Genomic DNA, 27,247 nt, shown 5'->3' on the forward strand with positions numbered 1-27,247 from the left:
CATGCCTCCCCCACCATTATTATTCTTGATTAGTTTAGGAAAGAGGGTCTTCTTTAAAATAGTTATTTCTATCCTTAGTGTCCCCAGCAGAATAGATGAGTTATGGAGCTGCTTCCAGGCATTTTCGAGGGCTACTCCAAGCCAACTACCAACACATACTCTACAGCTGCATAGAGGGCCAACTCTCTTATACTTCAGGAACAGCCCAACGGTTACTTAGTTCTTTCATGATAACATAACTAAGAGCCAAAAATCTTCTCAGGATCAGAGATGGGAAACCCCCGCTCTATTACTTATTCACCAACTTCATTCCAGATAAGCGGAATTTGTTAACAAGTGGGCACACAATGGAAAAAATCATAGATCCATTTAAGGGGAATCTAGAGAAGTACAGAAGGAAGGAATGGAAGGTTAGATTGATGGGGTTAGGTGAAGGGAGCTGGGAGGAGACTCATGTAAATCATAAACGCTGGCATAGACTGGTTGGGCCAAATGGCTTGTTTCTGTGCCCTAGACTTGATGTAATGAGTGAATGGGCAAATTATCCTTGATTTTTGCACAGAAATATACTGTGGTTCTCAGCAGGCTAACATACAAGGTTTGTGACTTCCTCTAATATCAGGAAGAACATAGTTTTTAATGCATGCAACTTTACAGTGCAGTCACACACTGGTTTATTGAGGTGTCGAGGAGAATGGTTTCCTGAAGGTGTAGCAAAATTCAACTTGCAATTCTGCATGTCCCTAAACTGGAAACAGGTTGTTTTATCAACACCTTCCAACCTTGTGTGGTGGAAGGGGCAGAAAAAAGAGGAAAGAAGAAGGGAGAGAGAAAAAAAATCAAACTCGTGACATTAATATCGAATGATATTTTCAGTTAACTTACCCAGAGTCCCAGTTTCTGTCAAGAAGCTTTAGTAAGTTGACCCTCTGACTTTGCTTCACCTGATCAGACAGACCCTCTGTGGTTAAGAGGCTGTGAAGTTCTTCACAGATATAATCTTCCACGATATACGCATCATCTGCTGTACCAGGCCAAAACTCATGGACAGGTGCCCAAGGGCTAGATGCCTAAAAACATATTTAAAAAACCACATTAAGCTTAAAATTTATAAAAACCATCAATATGACCCAGCTGTAGCCTAAACAGACGAGGAGTGTCGACGAGCAAAAGTAGTCAACAAAACTCAAAGGACCTTCATAAGAGGCAATACAGCTGAAAGGGCAATTTCATCCTGTAGTTAAACGGTGGCCTTTGGTTGCTCTGATATTTACATTCAGGGTATTAGATCAGACAAATCTTCCAAGAAGAAACCCAACGTTCTGCCTCTCATTCCCAGTGGAATAAATGGAGTTGACAAATGTCAGGATCTTGGGGTTTACTGATCACCAGACCAATGGCTCAGTGCCCACCTGTTCATCCTTCAGAGTCTCAGCAGCTACGAGTCCCCAGTCAGAAGTATAATGGAATGTTCATCAGTTGCTTCATCAAGTACATCATAACAATCAAAAAGTTCAATATTTTTCAGCACAAAGCATTCCGCTTGATTATTGTCCCGGAATCGAACTCCGTATCCACCCTGTCTGTAATCTGCGCATTGGCTGCTTGATACACTGTTTGTAGGATGCACTGCAATAACTTATCAATCATACTCCGACAACACCTCTCAGCACTGCAGCAGTTACTACTGAGAAGGGCAAAAGTAGCAAACCATGGGGAACTAAAACTTCTAAGTTGCATGCAGCATTCTGACGTGGCCGCGTGTTCCTTTACTGACCGGGAAATATCTGAGGATTTTCTGACTATGAAGTGGAAGCACCATCATTCAACAGTGCTGCCACCTTCTTAGGGCACAATGGATTGGACAAATGGGGTACTGGGCTCGACTAATTGGGGCTTTTGATAGTTTATTTGGCAGCACAAGGACAATTGTGTCGCTGCAAGTTTCTTTCCCTTCGTTTCACCACTCTGGCTGCTGGGTGCAGTTTAACAGACATCGATTAGTTCTATTATGGTTCTGACAGGAATCCTAGAATCCCTACAGTGCAGAAGGAGGCCATTCAGCCCATTGAGTCTGCACTGACAACAATCCCACCCAGGCCCTATCCCTGTAATCCCGTTAATCCCACTGACACTAAGAGTCAATCCACCGAACCTGTGCATCTTTGGAACGAGAGAGGAAACTGGAGCACCCGGAGGAAACCACGCAGACACAGGGAGAACATGCAAACCGCACACAGTGACCCAAGGCCGGAATTGAACCTGGGTCCCTGGCACTGTGAGGCAACAGTGCTAATTACTGTGCCACCTTGCTGTCCTGGAGGGAGCTGATTATTTATAGAACATCATGGCTAATGTTGCTGCCCTGCAGGGTCTGTCTCCAGAGAGAATTAGTTAATAGCAATTGGGAAAAGGAACCCTTTCTCACCCACGTTTTATTCCAGAAACGTCATGACTCCTCTGCCTGTCAATAAACTAAAGTGCGACAGACTAGAGGTTGAGCCTGGGACTATCTGGTCATTATGTCACTGGGTGGTAGTTTTATTGTCTAGGTTATCGCAAGAGCTGATTGAATATCGCAAAGGGGTGGCAACTCATAAACATCTACAAGAGCAGTCCAATTGGACAGGGTGAGATGAAGGAAGGTGCGAGACGTTGTGTGTGGGACATAAACACTGGCACAATGTGGTTGGGGTGAATGGCCTGCTTCTGTGCTGTAAATATCAGCTACCACATCACGCACATAAACGAAGATTTGTTGAAGAAGATTTGTTTAAGAAGATTTGTTTAACTAACCAGTTCTTGTTTGGTGAAAGTACATTTTTTCTTTTGAAAAATAAACAGATCCCGTATGCCAAGGGACTGGAAAAATGTCCTCCATCCTTCAGAATTGTGATCTGTCCTTAGGTAACAGGGATCCAATAGCACCCAGTCTACACCTGAATGGAAAAGAAAACAATTGCAACTCAGCACGGACTCACCAAGAGTTTTCCACGCATTTCTTAAACCACCGCCCAACTACACTGTATAAAATAAACCAATAATGCCTCACTGAAACTCCAGTGTAATTGGCCAGAGAGCTGGGCAGGTTTTGTACCAGCAAACCCCTCACATCATTCATTAGCAACAATAAGGAGGCAACACATGGGGAAGCGGAGAGAAAATAGTCGCAGCCTGTAGTAGCTGATCACACTGACACCAATAGATTCTAAATCAGGTCACCTGCCCGTCTCTGCTGGATATTATGACCATAAATGATGAGAGGTTTATGGACTGTGTGAAAGTCTCATTAAAAAAGCATCCACTGTTAAGCTCGGTTACCCTAATTTATGGCTAACTAAAGTTAAAAGTTAAAGTCACAAGTAAGGCTTACATTAACGCTGCAATGAAGATACTGTGAAATTTCCCTAGTCGTCACATTCCGGCATCTGTTTGGGTTAATGCACCCTAACCAGCAGGACTTTCAACTGTGGGGGGAAACCGGAGCACCCGGAGGAAACCCACGCAGACACGGAGAACGTGTAAACTCCACACAGACAGTGACCCAAGTCGGGAATCGAACCCTGGTCCCTGGTGCTGTGAGGCCGCAGTGCTAAGCACTGTGCCACCCACAGAAATCAGGTTTGTTTTTGTTACCCTACACCTGGCAGCTAGAATAAGCCAGTGTGTATTTGGTATTTATTGTGCTGTAACATGCACCAGTATCAAACATCTACATTTTCCCCTGGTGTTGTGAGACTTCTTACTGTACATTCCCCCCCCCCCTTATTCTCACCTCGCATTTTGTTTTGTTTTTTCTTACCTGGAAGATCCACTGGTAAATCGATGGTATTCTTGTAGTCACACGAAAAATTGACATTAACATCCAGCGGACAGACAAAGCCTTTGTTGGTGAGGACTGGGATGTACGGTTTAAACTGCTGGAGCTCATTATCCTGGCAGTGCATCTTGAGAAAGATGCTGTAGCTGACCACAACGCCTTCAGACTTCTCCTGAAAAGAGATGATGGTTGAGAGGGAGGGGAAAAAACAGACAAAAGTGAACATAAGCTACTCCAATGCAATTATATAATATAGGAGGTCAAATTCAGCAACTGTTTTGGGTCAATAAAGCCAAGCAAAGATGTCTACCCATTTCAATGAAGGTACGCTCTGACTGAAAACTCCCCCATCTGCCTATGGCTAACATCACTGCCACGACTTGCAACCTTTCCAATGGAGCACAACAACTTGCATCTAACAGCACCTTTATGTTAATGAAACACCCCAAGGTGCTGCACAGAGAAAAATGTGACACTGAGCTACATGAGGAGGTAATATAGGGAAGGTAACCAAAAGCTTGGCTTGAGGACTGTCTTAATGGAGGAGAGTGAGGTAGAGAGGCAGAGGTTTAGGGAGGGAGTTCGGGTTAAGGGCCCAGACAAGGTACAGCCATGAATGGTGGGCAAGTAAAATCAGACATGCTCGAACATGTTACAGCACAAATAAATTCCAAATATACACTGGCTGATTCGAGCTGCCAGGTGTGGGGTAACAAAAACAAATCTGATTTCTGTGGACGGCACGGTGGCACAGTGGTTAGCACTGCTGCCTCACAGCGCCAGGGACCCAGGTTCAATTCTCGGCTTGGATCACTGTCTGTGTGGAGTTTGCACGTTCTCCCCGTGTCTGTGTGGGTTTCCTCCGGGTGCTCCAGTTTCCTCCCACAGTCTGAAAGACGTGCTGGTTAGGGTGCATTGACCCGAACAGGCGCCGGAGCGTGGCGGCTAGGGGAAATTTCACAGTAACTTCATTGCAGTGTTAATGTAAGTCAGAATTAGATCAGTGCAAATACACAAGAGCTGGAGAGGATTATAGAGCTAGGAAGGGGCCAGGCCACAGAGGGATCTGAAAACAAGGGTGAGAATTTTAACCAGGAGCCAGCGAGGGCCACCAAGCAGAGTGATGGGTCCACATCATTTTGGTGGAAGTTAGGACATGGTCAGGAGAGCTTTGGACCGCCTTAAGTTTACCGAGGGTAGATCGTGGGAAGCTGACCAGGAGCGAGTTAGAACAGTCAAGTCTTGAAGTAACAAAGGCACCTTGAGAGTTTCAGCAAGGGAAGAGCCACGGTTGGGGAGAGAAGGGCAATGTCATGTTGGTGGAAATGGGTTGTCTTCGTGACAGGTTGGATATCAGGTGGAAAGCACATTTCGAGGTCAATGACTCAGAAGCTGCAAACAGTCTGGTTCAGGGAGGGGAATGAAATCATTGGCCGGGGAGGGAGGATTGGGGAGGTAACTGAAAACACTGACCTCAGTTTCCCAACATTTAGCTGAAGGATATTGCTCATTAACTTAAACAAAAATGGGTCTTTTAACAGAGAGGAGACGTAAATTTGAGATATAGGAAGGATATCAGAGGTAGGTTCTTTACGCAGAGAGTGGTTGGGGTGTGGAATGGACTGCCTGCAGTGATAGTGGAGTCAGACACTTTAGGAACATTTAAGCGGTTATTGGATAGGCACATGGAGCACACCAGGATGATAGGGAGTGGGATAGCTTGATCTTGGTTTCAGATAAAGCTCGGCACAACATCGTGGGCCGAAGGGCCTGTTCTGTGCTGTACTGTTCTGTGCTCTATGTTCTAAAGGGAGAGGTTGAAGGAACACTCCTCACTTAAAAGTGCATCAGTCACACAATATGCATTGAGACGTGCTGCCAGATTGTTCCAGCTCATTAGAATCAAAACTATTGGCTGGCAAAATGAAACCAATGCCACGATATATTTCTGCTCTCATTTTTCACAACCTCTCGACAAGCTCAACTTCTTGGTTGAAGAAAGAGGCACGGAAAGGCAGAGAGGTTTAGGGAGGGATTTCCAGAGCTCAGGACCGAAGCAGCTTAACTCACAGCGGCCAATGGTTGAGAGGATACTCAAACAGCCAGAACTGGAGGAGCACAAACCGAGGGTTTTGGAGCAGGAGGAGGTTATAGAGATAGGGAGGGTGAGACCACAGAATGATTTCAAGCAATTTTAAAATCAAGGTGTTGCTGAGGGAAGCAATGTAGGGTAGCACGTTTGGACACGGGCACCAACAGGTTTTGTCAAGTTTACAGTGGGTGGAAGTGAGGGGCTGGCCAGGCTTGCATTTATATCTCCAAATCCAGAGGTAACTAAGTCATAGGTGAGGGCTTCCACAGCAGATGAGCTGTAGCAGTGTACAGTCGGGTGATGTCATGGAGGTGGAACAAGGCAGTGTTAGTCCTGGGATGGGATATGGTGGGAATCCTGTCCTGGGTCATTTATGACACAGAGCAAAAACAAAAAGCAAAATACTGTGGATGCTGCAAATCTGAAAGAGCTTTAGGACACCCAGCAAGTCTGGTTCAGCTTCAGAGGGGAGGGATTGAGTCTGTAGTTGGGCTGAAGGCAATGACTTCAATTTTCCCAATAATTGGCAGGAGAAAATTTCTGCTCATCCAGTACTGGGCATCGAACAAACCATCCGACAAAACAAGAGCGGGGAGACCGAGAGCGGGGAGACCGAGAGCGGGGAGACCGAGAGCGGGGAGGTACAGCCGGGTGTCACCAGCTTGCACATGGAATCTATTCTGTTTTTTTGGATGATGTTGCCATGGGACAGCATCTGGAAGACAGATAATAGGGAACCAAGTACAAATTCTCGGATATACACACGAGGTATTGGTATCAGACTGGAAAGTGAAACCAGTGCAGGCGATTCTCTGGTTACAGTTGGGTAGATAAGGATGGAACTGGACAAGTGCAGTCTCACTCAGCTGGATGAGAGAGAGGTGAGGCATTGGAGGAAGATGGCGGCTGACTGTATCGAAGGCTGAGGCTAGGCTGGCAGCAAGAAGAAGGGATAGTTTACCACAGTCATGCAGCATGTCATTTTGTGACTCTGATACGAACAGTTTTAGTACTGTGGTAGGGACAGAAACTTGATTCAAACATGAGATCTGGAAAAGGTGGTCAAGGAAGATGGAGCAGCAGTTTGCAAGGAGATGGGGACAACACTAGAGGAGAGAGAACTGATAACAATATTAGTTAACATGGGCCAGTGGGGGAAGCTGAGTGTCTGGCAAGTTAGTTCAGGGAGCAGGGGAGGGGGCGGGGTCTCATGGATAAGGTGAATTTGGAGAGGGTGTGAGGGTGAAAAGGAGAGAAACCAGAAATGATGCAAGTTCAGGGCCAGGGCAGTGGGGATCTGGACAGGAAACCTAGCCTGTTGGGCCAGGAGATTAACAAATGATCTCAATCTCTGCTCCAAAGAAGGTTTGGGTGGGGGAGGGTAATGGTTTGGGAATATTAATAGTTTGTGATTCCTATTTTTATCTGAAACATTCAATGATGAAAATGACTTACGCAACTGCAGACACCGTGCCCTCAACACAGCAGCGGGCGCCGTGCACTCAACACAGCAGCGGGCGCCGTGCACTCAACACAGCAGCGGGCGCCGTGCACTCAACACAGCAGCGGGCGCCGTGCACTCAACACAGCAGCGGGCGCCGTGCACTCAACACAGCAGCGGGCGCCGTGCACTCAACACAGCAGCGGGCGCCGTGCACTCAACACAGCAGCGGGCGCCGTGCACTCAACACAGCAGCGGGCGCCGTGCACTCAACACAGCAGCGGGCGCCGTGCACTCAACACAGCAGCGGGCGCCGTGCACTCAACACAGCAGCGGGCGCCGTGCACTCAACACAGCAGCGGGCGCCGTGCACTCAACACAGCAGCGGGCGCCGTGCACTCAACACAGCAGCGGGCGCCGTGCACTCAACACAGCAGCGGGCGCCGTGCACTCAACACAGCAGCGGGCGCCGTGCACTCAACACAGCAGCGGGCGCCGTGCACTCAACACAGCAGCGGGCGCCGTGCACTCAACACAACAGTCTTGAATTTGAACGCTTACCTTCCATTTTTGCTCCTTTAGGGTGGGTAGAATGTACTCAAACATGACTTTGTCTGGTTTAAGGTAATAAACATCCATCTTTTCAAGAAGCTTGCGAACCTGCGAGTTACCCAGATTGTCGAGGCAGGTAAGCACACTGGGGTGGACAGTCTTTAGATCACGATAAAGATCCTGAATACCTATTTAGAAAAACAGAGTTAAGAATTTAACATTTAAGTCCACCTCCGAGTCTACCACTGAGACGTAGTGGTCGGCCATATAAGGTTAGGAAGTTGCAGTTGGACTGAGATGGCACCAGGTGAAGGGCCGCACTAGTTAGAAAGATATTTAAGCATGTTAACGTTTTCTGTTCACAGGTTTTATGTTAGATAATCCAAAGAGGTGCAGGATAGGTTGATTGGCCATGCTAAATTGCCCCTTAGTGTCAGGCAGACCAACAGGGTAAATGTGTGGGGTTACGGGGATAGGGCCTGGGTGGGATTGTGGTCGGTACAGAATCGATGGGCCGAATGGCCTCTTTCTGTACTGTAGGGATTCTATGAAGTTGCTGATATTGTCGAAAGGGAAACAAATAGGAACGCAGCGCAGGCAGGACTTGGCAATTCTATATTTGTAACTCAAGAATCTTTCTTCAGAAGACCTTGGCAGTTTTGAATGTACACTAAGCCTAGGAAAACAGTATTTAGAAGGCCCAGTTTGGTAGTTCTGGGACTGTTACTATGCTCACAGGGTGACACAGAAATACCAGTCAATCTTCAGACCAAGGAGCGACCACTTTGCTGGGTTCCAAGCTGCACTTGGGTTATCATTTTCAGAGGATGACTAACCTGCGGTTGACCCAATGACAAGGACACTATCCTGTCGGTGCACTGTCAAGACTAGTAGAACACGAGCTGTGTCTACCAGACAGTTTTAAGAAGAGCCTAGAGTTCAGCAGGAAACGGAGGAGATTCAGAACGAACCCTCGGTTGCTTGTGTACCCTTCATTGAGCAGTTAACAGGCACAGGCTGCTGGGGAGATGTTACCTCTCAGGAGACTATTGCTTAGTGTGAGGAGCGGGGACAGGGAAATGCAGTGACAGAGCAATCCCTCATTACAACATAGTTCTCTAAAACAATACAGACTGGGTACTGCACTAAGCTATGTATTCACATTACACTTTGTAATTGGGAAAAACACAGAGTATCCTTACCTTTCACAGGGTTTACAAACTGCTGATTCTCTTCATCATAAAGGGGGAAGAATATGGCTTGATCGTTCAGCGACACCATGCTTCCATCTGCAAGAGGGACGATCGGAACGGACTTCAAATCTTCCAGGAGTTGATCCGAATTTCCGTACTCTTGCTCAAGGCTACGATAATTACAGACCAGCAGTTTGGCGATCTTCTTCATGTAATCATCTGAACAGGAACATTTGTTACAAGCGTTATTAAATCGCTGAAGTAAAATCGCTGAATGTTTTTAACTTGCCCACCCTCCAAAAAAAAATTCTCGCTTCAACCCTCACCACAGAAGAGGACAACACTTCTAGAACATAGAACAGCTACAGCACAAACAGGCCCTTCGGCCCACAAGTTGCCCCTATCTACTAGGCTTACCTATAACCCTCTATCTTACTAACTTCCATGAACTTATCCAAGTCTCTTAAAAGACCCTACCGAATCCGCCTCCACCACCACTACCGGCAGCCGATTCCACGCACCCACCACCTTATATTTTGAGCTAAATCCAAACTTTATGATTTTCCACTTGAAACTGGAGAGCTGTTTCAGTCTCCCAATTAACCTCCTTCTCCTCAAAAAGAAATAGCCACCAACTAACCACATTGACATCCCGCTAACCTTACGCTCTGAGCTTCCAAACGTGGTGCTGCACTATGGGACTTGACTCTTCACAATAAGAGGAGAAAACAGGACATGGTGTTTGATTAGACCTGGAGAGTGAATGTGAAAACAGCAGCTAATGAAACACAGGAGCCACGGATTTAAAAGAAAACTGGGTCAAAGTGACAGTGGCCCTCCTAACTGCCAATTGCTGTTATAGATCCAAGCTTCTACAAGTCGCAATACGATCAAATTACTTGTGGAATCATAGAATTTTTACAGTGCAGAAGGAGACCATTCAAGCCCATTGAGTCTGTACCGACCCCATCTGGCCACAATCCTACCCAGGCCCTATCCCCATTACCCCATGTATTTACACTGCTAATCCCTCTGACACCAAGGGAGAATTTAGCCATGACCATTCCACCTAACCCGCACATCTTTCGGACTGTGGGAGGAAACCGGAGCACCCGGAGGAAACCCACGCAGACACGGGGAGAACGTGCAGACTCCACACAGACAGTGACCCAAGGCCGGAATTGAACCCGGGTCTCTGGTGCTGTGAGGCAGCAGCGCTAACCACTGTGCCACCCATTGGACAATATGATCCCCTCAAGTAAGTGACAGAAAACCTCAGCCCACCTAAAATTATCATACATTTAGGGTGGAATTTATTTATATCTTTCCTTCCAGAAAACAAAGAGACTGGTGGAGCCCCCCCCCCACCAACTCGCCTCCAGTGTCTGACCAGTTACCAAGCTTCAGCCAAGGTTATGCGGAAAAGCAACTCAGAAATGTCAATAATTTCCCACCATTCTGTGGTTTGCTAGTTGATAGTTAAACATGGTATGGCACGCTGCTGCCTTGAAGGTGAAACTATTTGGTTAACCTGTAAATAAAAAGGAGAAGGTTAGTACCATTCAATACGGAATTGGTCTCTGCAACCTCCTTGGCAATGGCTTTGGTGATTGCAATAATGTCGGAGCTGATGAGTTTATGTATACCCAGTGCAGAAACCAGCGCAGGATTGAGTGCAGACTGAAGTACTGGGTTCAGGTAAGCCAGATTCAGGTGCTTCTGCAGTAGCTCCGGGGTGATTACTTCTTGTACCAACATATCATGTGTTATAGCAGTCTGCGAAGGTAATCTGTATTCAATCCTGCCATCTGCAACAACAAAGATTGAGACAAGATTAACCTCAATTTCCAAAGATGGCTCCCCAAACCATGTAATATTTTGTCATTGAATTGTTTGTCGAGGTTAATCAGTGTTTTTTTCTCGTGGGGATCTATCTCAGATTTACTGTCTGGCTCTACACAGGCCATTGCCTCCTCTCCCACCTCTGGTCAAAGCACCAAGCCTGCCACGAGATGCCCACTGTAGAGGAGCCTGTCTGCACACTTGTATCCTACAGCAATGCTGTGCCTTCATCAACAGTATTAACCAATAAGAAATGGATTAGCTTAATCAGAGACCAACAGTGAAATCTAGGTTACCCGTAAGAATTGGAGAATGTTATTCTTTTCCCCCCACATCCTCGTAATCTAAGACAGAAGAGAGGGAGTGCAAGTGAAGGAGGCGGGAAAGAGAAGAAAAGGGTGAGACTGTTTTTCTAATGTTCAAAGTGCACTATGAACTGGCCAGCTTGCTCTGGCTTTGTCCAGTTTACAGGACAGAAAATTACTGGACTCCATCAGCCCCAAAACCAATCACTCAAACAAGAAGGATTGTCTAGAAAATAACGTTCCTGTAGACCAAAGTTACAGCTTTAATCTATTTTAGTCAGTCCACAAGAATCTTTTGTACAAATTAATTTAAAAATGTTTAAATCACACTGGCTCCCTGATGTCGTCTATGTCCTGCACACAGGCTAAGGTATCAGCAGAGAATTTGAGTATTATTAAAGGTGTTAGTACAGCAAATAGACCGAATATCTACATGAAGAAGTTGTCCTACCTTTATCTTCTACCGTGGGTAAACAGGTCTTTGCTTTAAGGAGCTGAATAATCTGCCCGGCAACAGGTTGGAAGAAATCCAAGATCTCATCTGATAACGGGACAAATTGCAGAAAATGGCACAGGCCTTGGAGCCCTTTGAAACTCGGATGGTTCTGTTTGGAAGATTTAAAAAACACACGTGTAACCATAACTGGAACCAACCCGTCTTACCATTTGCTCTATTCATACAACATACTTAAATAAACACAGACTAATAAAATAACCAGCCATTTCAAAAAACACAAATAAATTCCATACAACAGCTTCCCTATAGTCCAAGGGCAGGTTCGTAAACACATCGGGAATCTTGAAGTCGAGTCAAACCGTTTTTTATCTGAAGCCCCCTCCTTACTTCCACTTTCTGCACAGTCTGATTTTCCTTTACCACCTCACACTGCACATAAAATCTCAAACTATACACGGTGGACTATTTTTAAAACATGCCTACAAAAACAACACAAGGACAACTCATTGACTGTGAAACACTTTGGGACCAATGCACTAGGAGATGCAAATCTGTTCTTTCCATCAGAAAGTAAAGGCATTTCAACTTTGGTTTAATTAAAAAGGAATTGTAACATCTGGGCTAATCAAGATGAGATGAGAGTCTTGGCGAAATGGATTTTGATTCCTCTTACCAGGGTAAGATTATTGCTCACATCAGCCATCCTTGTGGCCACCGTTGGTATACCTGTTTGGTGTCTAATTATTACAGTCTCACTCTCGCCTTTGGGTCAGAAGGTCATGGGCCAGTAACACTCCAGAGACGTGAGTACAGAATACAGACTGATACTTCCATGTAGTTTGAGGGGGTGTCGAAAGTGCCACCTTTCAGATGAGATAATAATTCGAGGTCAAGTCTGCACACTCGGGTGGATATATAAGTTTTTTTGAAGAGGGGCAAGGAAGTCTCCTGGTCAATATCTATCCCCCAACCAACATCACTAAAACAAGATAATCTGGTCATTAACTCGCAGCTGCGAACTTGCAAACTGCCAACTTCCAAAGAATACATTATTCGTTATAAACGGCTTTGAGATACCTTAAAATAATGGAGATGCATCCAAATAAAAGATTTATTTTCTTCCTGTGGTGGCTTTTATGAGTACAACTATATTAATACAGCACAAACTCCATAGAACACTCATAGGTGGCAGAGATATCAGTTTTGGCTTGATTCTAATTTAGCAGCAGGAATTAATATTTTCCTTTTTAATAACTATATCACCACTGCCCAAAATCAGCAACATTTTAAGTACAATTACTACTTTATTTGAAAAGAAAAGAATTGCAGAATTACACTGAATTTTTCCATGACTTCAAGGAACAACTGTGGGATTTCAGAACGTAGCCACTGATTCCATGGACTGTCCCGGTCAATATCTTCCCGGGAGGAAGGAATATCAAAGTCGCCTGTTGTAAAGAGAGACAAAAATAGATGCCAAGTTCAACTTAATTGTCCATTGCAAAGAACGGAATTAAAAAAACATTTCCAAGGAACAGAAATTTGGCGGCGATCGTCACACTATATTTCTTCAATCTGAAACCTCTGATTAAATAATAAGATGCAACGTTCCCTCGAAGCCATGTGGCCACCAGAAGTTCCAGCACAAATCAGCCCCTTTAACTGAGTGAATGCTCAGCCTGGCTGCAGAAATGAAAGATAAAACAAAAAAAAATTTGAGGGAATGTTGATAAGATGTCCTATTTAAAAATAATTCTCAACACTAACACATTATGGATATCTAGCAGGACACAATGCAGGCCACTGAGGGTGTCTGAAAGAAGCTGAGAAATAAAAAGGTCTGGATTTCTCCATTTTGGAACTGTTTGCAATGTACCAACCCTACACAAACCAGCTTTAAAAATAAACTGGACAAACACCCCCCCTCCCCCCGGAGTTTGTACATAGCAGGTAAAAAGGCTTTTGGCTCAGATACTTGCATTCAGAATGAGAAAAACTGATGCTTGTGGAGTCGTTGCAGGATTCAGCAATTTCTGACTGTTTTTGAAGATTCTCGATTCTGGGAAATTACAGTTATTTGCAGACTTTAATTATGCAAAAAGATGATTCTTTGCATGATTGGAAAACTGACAATTATGAATGAATCTTATAGGTAATGTTGGTACGGTTATAGAGTTAACACTCGTGAAATCTGAACAATGAATCATTACATTGTACAGGAAAAAAATCTCATATCGGTATCAAATGACCCCAGGAGAAAATGGCTCGTTCTCTTCCTCTGGTGTTGCTGTTTCCTACATTAGCACCAGAAAAGGATTTCATACAATTACAAATGACATGTCAGACTGGCTGAGTAGATAAGAATTGGATTATGGGTTCAGGTCTCACTCTTAAGACTTGAAGACACTGGGACTTGAACACAGATTGGGACTTCAGGACACCACTGAGTGCTGTGTTACCAGAGATGCCAGCTTTTGCTGAGATGTTAGACTAATCGGCTGCATATCGGAGACCTCACAGCAAACTTGAAAGGTAGCAGAAATTCTCCTCTTTCTCTACACCCTAGCTATGATTGTAACACTACATTCTGCACTCTCTCCTTTCATTCTCTATGAATGGTATGCTTTGTCTGTATAGCGCGCAAGAAAACCCTTTTCACTGTACACTAATACATGGCAATAATAAATCAAATCAAGATCAAGTAAAGAAAATCAAAAGGCTAAGGTTTCTCTAAAAACAGTTCAATCATGCATTCAACTGGCTACTTTTGTGGTTTGTGCAGGACGAGAGCGATGGTATCCTCAAAATTAATTCACAGGTTGTAAAGCACTTCAGGACATCCTGAAAATGTGAAAAGGGTTTATTTGCAAAACAATAATTTGTTCTTTACATGCTGCTTTCCATTGCAACCGGTCTGGGTTTCCCAACTGTGTTCCCTGGAGACAGATTACAGGATTATGCCCTACTCTTTCTGTAAATAGTCCTCTGGTAGAATTCAAATAAGGATTTGTATGACTTGATGTATCAGTTAATTCACCAAACCCTCACTCCCGACAAAGAGCAGTATCTGAAAGGAAAGATCATCAGAAATAGGACCATGGCACGAAAGATTACTCTCTGCCTTGTGCTACCTTTGAAGGCAGCATCAGTGAATTTGCTCTTTAATTCTCTAGCACATTACTGCAAACATCATGAGAAATAGGAGAACTTTGGCACATAAACCCTGTAATAGCATAAGAAGCAACTCGTTAAAAAAAATATGCCGTGGAGATGCCGGCGTTGGACTAGGGTAGGCACACGACAACGCAGAATCGCCGAGCAGAAACTGATAGCCAAATTCCACATGCACGAGGACGGCCTCAACTGGGATCTTGGGTTCATGTCACACTACATGTACTCCCACCATTTGGCCTGGGCTTGCAAAATCCTATTATCTGTCCTGGCATGATGTGGAGATGCCAGCGTTGGACTGGGGTAGGCACAGTAAGAAGTCTCGCTCACTTGATGAAGGGGCAGCGTTCCAAAAGCTCGTGCTACCAAATGTGAAGATGCCGGCGTTGGACTGGGGTAGGCACAGTAAGAAGTCTCACAACATCAGGTTAAAGTCCAACAGTTTATTTGGTAGCACGAGCTTTCGGAGCTCTGTTCCTTCATCAGGTGAGGAGTTGGGTTCACAAACAGGGCATGTATAGACAAAGACGCAATTGGATGGAATGCAAGTCTTAACCGGTAATCAAGTCTTTACAGGTACAGACAATGTGAGTGGAAAGAGGTTTAATCACAGGTTAAACCATTGATTAAAGATTTAACCTGCGATTATCCCTCTCTCCACTTGCATTGTCTGCACCTGTAAAGACTTGATTATCTGTTTAGATTCACATTCCATCCATTATCTTATAATTGAGCTTGTGTCTATACATGCCCTGTTTGTGAACTCAACTCCTACTCACCTGACGAAGGAGCAGTGCTCCGAAAGTTTGTGCTATCAAATAAATTTGTTGAACTTTAACCTAGTGTTGTGAGACTTTTTACACACAAAAAGATACCTTGTATGATGAAGCGGAAACCGAAACTTCTCAGTGGTAAAAAGGCAAACACGGGCTGTTTATCAGGGAGACGCCTCAAGCCTAGGTTCTTCTTTTCAGTGTTAAGTTTGAAGGCCAGAGCCAGCTCGGTGAGTTCCACATTGTCTTTAATCTGCAAACAAACAAAATTCCGTTTCAAATTGCTTCATTCAAACGGCTGTGTTTTGCAGTTTAGTGTTTCAATTTGAAATGGACCCCATTCCTGTCGAAGCAACAGCTCGAAAAGTTCCGATGCTTCCCATTCTTGACCCCAGTTGGCAGGATGGAGGATCTGCCTCCAAACCTTCAGCGTCCTCTCCTCTTCACAGAGGGGAAAATGCCTCCAGGTCACTGATTGCCGGCCACAGAACAGATTTGAAAATGCAGAGCATGCAAAAACGAAAGTAGATGCAAGCCTACCACTGACTACCCTGTTCACCTCCCAAAGGGTTACTTACGAAGAGCACAACTTTGTATGCAGGATCTGTATGCAGAGATTAGATACCCCAGCAGAGATTAGATACCCCCGCATAGATTAGATAGGCTGTTCAACTGATCTGTGATCCAGGTCATGTTGTTCCTCACGATTCACTGCAATATTATAGTCCCCATCACCTTTGCCAGACCATAATGAGATTTGTCTGTTATACAACCAAAAGCTTAAGTAACAAACACATTTTTAAAAATCAGCAAACCTCCACTAAACAATTGCCTCTGCCAATTGTCCAGAATCTCATCACCAAGTTTGGTCCAAGCAGCTGATTGAAACAGCTCAAGACTTAATCGTGGCTAAAATCATTTAAAAAGGGCAGGAATCTATTGGACTGCCTAAAATCATTGTTGTGTTTAATGTGATAAATGGCATCTTTCTAAATGGAAATTAGAAATGGGAAACAGTTTGGCCATTTGTCAGATACGCGAGGTTGTCCGTGATATGCATGGACTAAGTAGTGGGAGCAGTACCCTATTCTCAACAAAAAGCAGGAAATTATTGTTACGAGGTGAGTGTAATCCTCACCGTGAAGTCGATTAATTCTTTATAAACAGCTGTCACTGTACACACACGATACGGCACCTTCAGCAGGATTACTGAGAATAACTTGCCTTTCTTGCATTGAGAGTCTTCTTGATTACCAGCCAGCGATCAGTTCCAGTCTTGTGTTTTACCTCCAGTATGTTATTACTGAGATCTTGACGACTCACCAAGAAATCCTGGCCTTTTACCTATTTAATAAGCATTTTTTATTAGAAAAACAAAAACTTTTCTTTCAACAAAGTAACCGCTAAAAGCCTGTTGCATGCGTGACAATATAACTTGTCATTTTAATAAGGAACATTCTATCAAATTGAAACAAAAGGCATATAATGCTGCAGGGTGTAATGACAAGCTAAGATTCCCCTAGTAGGACAGGCCAAGAGTTTGGGAAGGATGATTAAAAAACAGTAAACAGATTTTGAGAGTAAACTAGCAAGAAATAAAACTAGACATTAAGAGCCTTTACAAGTATATAAAAAGAGAGTAGCTAAAGTACACATTGGTTCCCTTAGATGATGAGACTGGGGAATTAATAATAGGAAACGAGGAAATGGCAGAGACTTTCAACAAGGAGTGGCATGGTGGCGCAGTGGTTGGCACTGCTGCCTCACAGCGACAGGGACAGAGGTTCGATTCCGGCCTTGGGGGACTGTGCAGAGTTTGTGTGAGCTTCCTCCGGGTGGGATGCACTGGAAGCTGAGTCACTGAATATGTTCAAGGCTGGGATAGGCAGATTGCTGAACTACTAGGGAAATGGAGATGGAGAACAGGCAGGAGAGTGCAACTGAAGCCAAGAAAAGATCAGCCACGATCTTAATAACTGGCAAAGCAGGCTCAAGGGGCCAAGTGGTCCAATCCTGCTCTTATATTCTGTAGGCTGCTGTGTAGAGAACTGGTTTCCTGTTCAGCTACAAGGTAAAAGTGGTGTGTAGCTGTTTTAGTATGCTCGTGAAACTTCCAACAGGAATCAGCTTTGAAATTTCACTGCTAATCCAAACATAATTAGACCAAAAGACATCAATCCTATACGTGGATTATTCAGCCATAACCAACCAAATTAAAGTGTCATGTGCCCTGCGACTGTTAATGGACCCTGACAATAACCAACAAAAACGTCAACACAAGTCTTGCATGGGGTCCTGCAATGGAAAGAACCAGGAAAGGCAGATCAAAAGACAATGCATTCTCAATTCCATTTTCAATAGGATTTTACTTAAATTAATCATTCAAGCCTCCTCCAACATTATTTTAAAACGACCAACCAAATAACAAGTCCTTCTCTAAAATAATTTCCTTGCAATAAATGAACAGGAAGTAAGTATACGTTAGTATAGCGTTGAAATAATTTATGGGATTACATGGACAACTCGAGGTCAGAACCATACTATCTTCTTTGTAAATCTGTTTATAACAGAACTGCCCTGCTGAGGCTTACAGGCCTGCAGAGACTGATAGCCAAGTTCCGCACACATGAGGACGGCCTCAACCAGGATCTTGGGCTCATGTCACACTATCTGTAACCCCCACGACTTGCCTGGGCTTGCAAAATCTCACTAACTGTCCTGTCTGGAGACAATACACATCTCTTTAACCTGTGCTTAACCCTCTCTCCACTCACATTGTCTGTACCTTTAAGACTTGATTACCTGTAAAGACTTGCATTCCAACAATTATTTTGTAAATTGAGTTTGTGTCTTTATATGCCTGTTTGTGAACAGAACTCCCACTCACCTGACAAAGGAGCAGCGCTCCAAAAGCTAGTGGCTTTTGCTACCAAATAAACCTGTTGGACTTTAACCTGGTGTTGTGAGACTTCTTACTGTGTTTACCCCAGTCCAACGCCGGCATCTCCACATCCGGGCTTATAGTCTGCAGGAGCATGTTAACTTCACTGCTCCCCATAAAGTTTGTCAGTTTACACGCAGATTAAACAAAACAAACCTAATGTTCCCAATGTTTCTTTAATGCATGGGGTTATATGGGTAGAAATGTATTTATGATTGGAAACAAGTGAACAAACGAAAGTGTTGGCATTTAGTCCTTATAACCAGCAAGGGGAAAAAGCCACTTGTGGATGATACTACAAGAACTTGGAGAAATTTTTTATTCATTCGGGGGACATGGGCATTGCTGGCTGGTCAGCATTTATTGCCCATCACTAGTTGCCCGAGGGCAGTTGAGAGTCAACCACATTGCTGTGTCTCTGGAGTCACATGCAGGCCAGACCAGGTCAGGACGGCAGATTTCCTTCCCTAAAGGGTATTAGTGAACCAGATGGATTTTTCTGACAATCGACAATGGTTTCATGGTCATCAGTAGATTCTTAATTCCAGATATTTTGTTTTATTGAATTCAAATTCCACCATCTGCCATGGCGGGATTCGAACCCGGGTCTCCTGAACATTAGCTGAGTTTCTGGATTAGTAGTTCAGTGATAATACCACTAGGCCATCGTTGCCCCTGCCTTTAATGTAGAAAATCATCTCAAGGTACTGAGGTGCAGTCAAAGAAAAATAAATGCAAAATCAACGAAAGGGATATTCGAAAGGCTGAAAGAGGTGGGTTTTCAGGAGAGCAAGGTGGAAAACGACAGGTTTAGGGAGGAATTACAGAGTGTAGGCCTGAGGTGATTGATGACACGGCTGCCAATAGTTGGGGGATTAGAGGGGGCATGACTGAGGCTGGGGGAGGTCGTGAACATTCATACGGTCGGAGGAAGTTACAGAGAGCGAGGGAGGGGTAATCATAGAAATCATAGAAACCCTACAGTACAGAAAGAGGCCATTCGGCCCATCGAGTCTGCACCGACCACAATCCCACCCAGGCCCTAGCCCCATATCCCTACATATTGACCCACTAATCCCTCTAACCTACACATCTCAGGACACCTAGGGCAATTTAGAATGGCCAATCAACCTTACCCGCACATCTTTGGACTGTGGGAGGAAACCGGAGCACCCGGAGGAAACCCACGCAGACACGAGGAGAATGTGCAAACTCCACACAGACAGTGACCCAAGCCGGGAATCGAACCCAGGTCCCTGGAGCTGTGAAGCAGCAGTGCTAACCACTGTGCTACCGTGCCGCCCCAAAAACACGTACGGCCATGGAAGGATTTGAAAACAATGGCCTACCATTTAATGCAACGGAAACAACATTTCAAAATGACTTAATCGTCCGTATTGGCTTTGGGAAATCCGCAGGTCTCAAAAGACGATTCAAAAAAATGGAATGTGAAATTTTCTCCCTCAATAGTCTGTGGATACAGTGAGAAGTGGAGCTTTCAAAATTGAAATCAATAGATTTATTTATTTAAATAAGAGTAGCAAAGGATACGGGGTAAAGGCAGGTAAATGGAGTTCTGGTACAGATCAGCCATCGTGTTTGGACAGACTTGCAGGCTTGAAAGGTGTCCTCCTGTTTGTAATGTTCCCAAGTTGTTTGTAAGTTTCTTTCTAAAGTGTCATTTTACTTGCTTTTGAGGGTTATACCATGTGAGTCCATTCACATGAGCAGAAGGTGCTCAGACTGCTTGAGAGTGACAATGTAACTAAACCCAAAAAATGCATCTACGACCAACTCTCTTCTGGAACAAGCTCCTGTTCAAAACTTTCCCCAGAATCTGAACTGGATAAAACAGAGGAATTGCCTGAATCTTCAGAGCCATCTTTGTGTCCCAAATTTACATTCTCTATTAAACCTCAAAGAGGAATTACACGGCTCACCTTGTTAATGATTGAAATTGAACGAAGTCTGTGCAGGAAGAGTAGCAACGACGGGTCAATGTCATGGAACAGATTCTGTGCCTGCTGGTTCTGTGACTTTAGCGGCAGAACTATCTTTGTTGTCCATCTGATAAATTAGAATTGTGCATAAAAATGTTAAATGAATCCAGAAAATTGTTCAGTATGTTACAATGGACAAGCATTGCCTCAATCCCTCTAATCTCTGCAGCCACGGCCAGGAGACAGACCAAGAGTTCCCAGGCCTCTGTAACTGACAATCAGGCATATGGAGGTGTGCAAGTGGAATCATTTTCCCCGTCGTCCTGCGACCTACCCCACCGTGTGCTACTCCCTGTGCTACAAGGCTGCGTTCTCAGCCCCCTACTATACTCCTTATACACCTATAACTGTGCGGTCAAACTCCCCTCCAATTCGATTTTCAGGTTTGCTGATGACACCACCGTAGTGGGTCAGATCACAAATAATGACGAGATAGAATACAGGAAATAGAGAATCTGGTGAACTGATGCGACGACAATAATCTCTCCCTCAATGTCAACTAAACGAAGGAGATTGTCATCGACTTCAGGAAGCGTAGTGGAGAACATGCCCCTGTCTACATCAATGGGGACAAAGTAGAAATGGTTGAAAGCTTCACGTTTTTAGGTGTCCAGATCACCAACAACCTGTCCTGGTCCCTCCATGCTGACGCTATAGTTAAGAAAGCCCACCAACGCCTCCACTTTTCCACAAGATTAAGGACATTTGGCATGTCTGCTGTACTCTGACCAACTTTTACAGATGCCCCATAGAAAGCACTCTTTCTGGTTGTATCACAGCTTGGTATGGCTCCTGCTCTGCCCAAGACCGCAGGAAACTACAAAGGGTCGTGAATCAAATCCAATCCATCATTCAAACCAGCCTCCCATCCATTGACTCTGTCTACACTTCCCGCTGCCTCGGAAAAGTAACCAGCATTATTAAGGATTCCATGCACCTCGGACATTCTCTCTTCCACCTTCTTCCGTTGGGAAAAAGATACAAAAGTCTGAGGCTACGTACCAACCGACCCAAGAACAGCTTCTTCCCTGCCGCTGTCAGACTTCTGAATGGACCTACCTCGCATTAAGTTGATCTTTCTCTACACCCTAGCTATGACTGTAACACTACATTCTGCACTCTCTCCTTTCCTTCTCTATGTATGGTATGCTTTGTCTGTACAGCGCACAAGAAACAACACTTTTCACTGTATACTAATACAAGTGACAATAACAAATCAAATCAAATCTCAACTCAGGAACTAACTAGCTTCTGAATAGCATTTTCCCAAAATAGTGTAACTGAGTTCCCAATCTGAGTTGTTTGGTGCAGAAGATACATCTCTCACTGCCTGAGAGAACAGTATTCTAGCCTCTTGGTCTGAGACTGTTCTGGGCAAATATTTATTCCTCAAAACACATCAATAGATGACCTGGTCATTCATTTCATTCTTGTTAGTGAGAAGTCACTGAATATAAATTGGCTGCCATGTGTCTTACATTATACCAGTTACTTACTGAAAATCGGGGGTCGGTTTAACTCAGTTGGCTGGACAGCTGGTTTGTGATGCAGAACGACGCGTGGGTTCAATTCCCGTCCCGGCTGAGGTTATTCATGAAGGTCCCGCCTTCTCAACTTTACCCCTCCCCTGAGGTGTGGTGACCCTCAAGTTAAATCAACACCAATCACAGGCTATGGTCATCTGGAAACATGGCGACTTACTGAAAATCTTATTCATTGGTTGAAAAGGGCTTTGGGACATGGTAAGTGCTCTACAAATCTAAATTAATTTGACATTTGGATTACTTTGCACTGATGTGTATCAGGGATCACGCTTGGCGAGGATATCCATTTCCCAAACAATGACAGCAATACCCATCAATTGCTGTACCCTTTACAATCTCCCCTCCTCCTGCACGGCCCTCCTCCTGCACGGCCCTCCTCTCAGGCTTTCAGCTCCGTATCTGCCTGGGCGCCATCATTAGCAGCTTCCTCATGATGTGTCTCAGGTCTGAGAGCCTCCTTTCTCCAAACGTTTGCCCTTAACCGAGTAGCAACACGGTGCCACGATTTATTCACCTATCTCAGCTCATCTTCATTTCTCTTTACAAGCAGAGTGTGAAAGCTAGCATTTTGGACTGATGACCACATGGTTAATACTTAAAAACTAAATTCCTTCCCAACTCATCCACCCACCATCTCCAAATCCCTGAAGTTACTTCTAGACATCCTTATTTAAGTAATAAAGCTTAAAAAAAACACACACACACACATAACTGATCGGTGGATCTCAAGAATTGACTATTACCTTGTTTTCTCTGCTTCTGACCCCATTAAGCTAACAGGTCTCTCATCCTCAACCCAGTGAGGGAGGATGTATCCCATTGGACCACTATGCTTGTCGAAGCAGATGTGAAACCCATTGGAGTGAATCTCTGGGGTGTCTGTGATTTTGAAAACGGACTTGAATCCAATACCTTTCTGACCTGCAGAAAGAAATTAAAACAGGAGTCTGCTCATGGATCATTTTAAACGAGTGAGGACTGCAGTGTAAACAAATCTATTTACCATGCGACAAACAATAGATGACTAAGGCTAACACTGCTGTACTTTGGACTTTCAGAAAGCGTTTGACAAAGTCCCGCACAAGAGATTATCGTGCAAGATTAAAGCGCATGGGATTGGGGGAAGTGTATTGAGATGGATAGAAAACTGGTTGGCAGAGAGGAAACAAAGAGTAGGAATTAATGAGTGCTTTTCAAATTGGCAGACAGTAACTAGGGGAGTGCCACAGGGATCGGTGCTGGGACCCCAGCTATTCACAATATATATGAATGATTTGGATGAGGGAACAAAATGTAACATCTCAAAGTTTGCAGATGATACCAAGTTGGGTGGGAGGGTGAATTGTGACGAGGATGCAGAGATCCTTCAGAATGATCTGGACAGGTTGGGTGAGTGGGCAAATCAATGGCAGATGCAGTATAATTTGGATAAATGTGAGGTTATTCACTTTGGAAGCAGAAACAAGGCGGCAGATTACTACCTGAATGTCTGTAAATGGGGAGAGGGGAGTGTGCAGCGGGACCTGGGTGTCCTTGTGCACCAGTCATTGAAGGTAAGTGCAGCAGGCGGTGAAGAAGGCAAATGGCATGTTGGCCTTCATTGCGAGAGGTTTCGAGTACAGGAGCAGGGATGTGTTGTTGCAATGATACAGGGCCTTGGTGAGGCCACACCTAGAGTATTGTTACAGTTTTGGTCTCCTTTGCTGAGGAAGGATGTTCTTGCTCTCGCGGGAGTGCAGCGAAGGTTTACCAGGCTGATTCGGGGGATGGCGGGACTGATGTATGAGGAGAGATTGACTAGGTTAGGATTGTTTTCACTGGAGTTCAGACGAATGAGGGGGGATCTCATAGAGACTTATAAAATTCTAACAGGACTAGACAGGGTAGATGCAGGGAGGATGTTCCCGATGGTGGGGGAGTCCAGAACCAGGGATCGCAGTCTGAGGATTCGGGGTAGATCATTTAGGACGGAGATGAGGAGACATTTCTTCACCCAAAGAGTGGTGAGCGTGTGGAATTCATTACCACAGGAAGTAGTTGATGCCAAAACATTGAACGTATGTAAGAGGCGGCTGGATATAGCACTTGGGGCGAATGGGATCAAAGGTTATGGGGAGAAAGCAGGATTAGGCTATTGAGTTGGACGATCAGCCATGATTGTAATGAATGGCGGAGCAGGCTCGAAGGGCCGAATGGCCTCCTCCTATCTTCTATGTTTCTGCGTTAAGACTAACACTGCTGTAGATGGAGTGAAATGATTCACGTAAATGATACATTGAAACCATCATTTACTGCCGTTAAATGCAGTGCAATTATGCCACTTACTTTGTTTCTATTTATTTAAGATGGAAAAGTGGAAACTGAACGCAGCCATTCCTACAAATTGCTGAGCATAAAGAAACAGGTTCCATCTCGTAAACTGGCACTGGTCAATCCACTGGCTGGGGAAGCTTGGGGAGTGGGGTGGGGGGGCGACAGTAGAGAGAGAGGCTGGTGGAGGTGGTGGACAGAATAATTTAGGACATGGCGACCAAGCAGAAATGGAGCACGAATTGGTCGACTCGTCTCAGTCATTTACGGATGCTATTTATAGATTAGAGCAACCTCAGTGTTGAAGCTCGGTGTGTTTGTTCCTTGTTGAAGAAGGACAGTTCTATTCTATATCTCAGTCTATTGGTTTTGCTTTTCGTATCGTCAACTTCCATCTGCAGGGATTTGATTCCCAGTTTCATTAACCGCCTGTGATACTTTAATTCCACATTATTTATTTCCAGTCATGGACCAGACTATTTGCCAAACAGTAACCCGGACCGCCGGCAGACATTCCATGAGTTCCTACCTATGTAGCCGTACTCATGCTTCCCCTTGGTACTGCAGCCCACGTCACAGATTGCTCGGATGTTCTTCTCCTCAAAACCACACTCGTTATTGAGGAGAATGATACAGTCTCTCTCCACCACAAACAGCAGGCTGGCAGGAGCATCGCTCGTCGGTGGGTAACGGTTATCGTCAGCATTCTAGGCGGAAGTGGGAGACACAGTTGACACGTACTTTCAAATTGTGTTGAAGCCACATTTACTTGGCAAAAAAAAAGGTTTTAGTAAAAGCAAATGCGCATTTTGTTTTGAGGCTCAGGAATTCTGTAAGGAGTGGAGAAGTTACCCCAGACTGCTCCCTATCTGCCCCTGGTGATAGTCACTGTACAGAATAGCACAGGCAAAGACCCAAGAGAAAGTCACCAAACTGTGGTCCTCAGTCAGGCTGGGTTGAAGAAACACTGATGTGGGGGAGGAGTGACAACGCCAACCGTGAAGAACGGGGAACAGAGGAATGTTAAACCTTTAAATCACCCTTCCCCGCTTGTGATGTAATCAAGTTCATACCCAAAAATGGGTGATTTCTATATATTTTAATAGATTTAAATGTAATTACTGGGCTTGATGCCATAGCGTCCACCCATGACACATCCTACCCCACCCCCGGTGGTGTGACATCACGCTGGCGCAAATCACTACTGGTTTTCCAAGTGAAAACTAGCCATGATGACCACACCAGGGGCTTGGAGGTGCCCGTCGGCCCCTGAGGTTGTGGGATAAAGCTGGGCATTTCCCCTGGCAGTGGCCCAATGCACTGCCAAGTGGGCTGTTCCAAGGGGAGGCACATGAACCTTCTTCCATAGGGGGAGAGGGTCCCTTACATTTGGCGAGGGGAGAGAGGGGAAAGCTCCGATGCTTTTTGGGGGGGGGGGGCACCCTTCCCGGTTTTGCTGGCGTGTTTAGGCCCCGCCCCTCCAGCTGGCTATGTGATCCTCAGCAGTACTTTTGCACAGAGTGCTGTTTGATCAGGCGAGAAAAGGCATCTGTGAAGCCGGCGAGTTTCACACAGCTTTTCTCACATGATCCGGCTCTTTATAAAATCTTTGGAAAATTGTACCCGAGGATTTAATTATTTACGGCTGTTACATGTCTTAGTCGGGAATATTTCTTCTAATGACACGAGTTCTGGAATGATGAAAAGGTAGATCAAATAAAGCTGGGATATCATACCTGTATCAATTCCAAGACGAAATGTGTATCTTTACTGTACAACTCTGTGGACAAGCGTTCAAGACTTCTGCCTAATCGATTCTGATGAACTTCCATCAGTTTCTTCCCCTCATCGTTCAGTTCAATCCCAACGCCAAATTCACTTTTCCTAAACAGAAAATGCCTAAATGCTTAAAAAATTCACAAATTCAGACAAATTGCCACTTATTATAAGCCCTAAATGCACCTTCTTCCGCTCCCCCCAATTTAACTCCACCAAGTGTTAAAGGTACTTGGCATTTCTTCCTCTATAGTCTGTCCAAACCCCAGCACTTGGACAAGTGTGAATTTCTATTTAATAAAACAAGCAGAAACTTCTCAAGAGTTGTTAATTTTATGTCTGTTGGGCAGTTTTCACATTGGGGGTTTTTGTTCTATAGGAATTGGACACATTTCAAGCAGGGCAGTTATGCCACAGGCCAGAAGAGTCTTTTCAGTTGCCTGCACTGAACTCGGGCTCCGAGCTCGGGGCTGAAACTGCAGTTCCACGCTCTCAACCCATTCTCATCACCTATAATACAGTATTTTGGTTTAGACACTCTGAAAGGAATATGGATCCTTGAAAAAGAATAAAACATTACTCAGATTTGCAGGGGCTGTGTGAAGCATCTGCGCAATGATCTCAGAGAGGTGTGTTGTGGCTTCATCTATTCGGAGGGGGCACAGAATCCCTGTCATGGCAATATCCTGCTTTAGTTATTTCAACAGCAGTGGAGAAGGAAGGAGCTGAAAAAGATGTCTCAGTGCTGGAGAATATTCCTTTAGGAATGTTTTAATCTACTTCCTTTGGTATCTCCTCAATTCTCCATTTCAATTCTATCCCCAAGTCAGGCTCCATTATCATTACAATGGCGATAAAGGGTCCGTGAATTGTAATTCCCGTTTATCATAGAATCCTTAGTGTGCATAAGAGGCCATTGGGCCCATCGAGTCTGCACTGACCAGGCCCTCTCCCCCGCACTATCCCTGTAACTCCACACATTCACCAATCCACCTAACCTGCACATCTTTGGACTGTGGGAGGAAACTGG

General features: G+C 44.7%; 1 protein-coding gene across 1 annotated transcript in view; it reads right to left on the reverse strand.

Annotated features, from left to right (window-relative positions):
- LOC144502066 (uncharacterized) overlaps positions 1–27,247 on the reverse strand; it is a 112,461-nt gene that overhangs the window by 30,166 nt on the left and 55,048 nt on the right. The window contains exons 20-33 of the mRNA XM_078226073.1: positions 26,178–26,325; positions 24,971–25,148; positions 22,875–23,052; positions 20,528–20,654; positions 16,871–16,990; positions 15,749–15,899; positions 13,038–13,150; positions 11,697–11,850; positions 10,658–10,906; positions 9,108–9,317; positions 7,915–8,093; positions 3,803–3,992; positions 2,797–2,939; positions 886–1,070 (exon numbers count right to left, since the gene is read on the reverse strand). Coding sequence (XP_078082199.1) covers positions 886–1,070; positions 2,797–2,939; positions 3,803–3,992; positions 7,915–8,093; positions 9,108–9,317; positions 10,658–10,906; positions 11,697–11,850; positions 13,038–13,150; positions 15,749–15,899; positions 16,871–16,990; positions 20,528–20,654; positions 22,875–23,052; positions 24,971–25,148; positions 26,178–26,325 — 2,325 coding nt within the window. The remainder of the gene's footprint in view (positions 1–885; positions 1,071–2,796; positions 2,940–3,802; positions 3,993–7,914; positions 8,094–9,107; positions 9,318–10,657; positions 10,907–11,696; positions 11,851–13,037; positions 13,151–15,748; positions 15,900–16,870; positions 16,991–20,527; positions 20,655–22,874; positions 23,053–24,970; positions 25,149–26,177; positions 26,326–27,247) is intronic.

The sequence above is a fragment of the Mustelus asterias genome, chromosome 12 (assembly GCF_964213995.1).
Source record: "Mustelus asterias chromosome 12, sMusAst1.hap1.1, whole genome shotgun sequence".
Classification (NCBI taxonomy): Eukaryota; Metazoa; Chordata; class Chondrichthyes; order Carcharhiniformes; family Triakidae; genus Mustelus; species Mustelus asterias.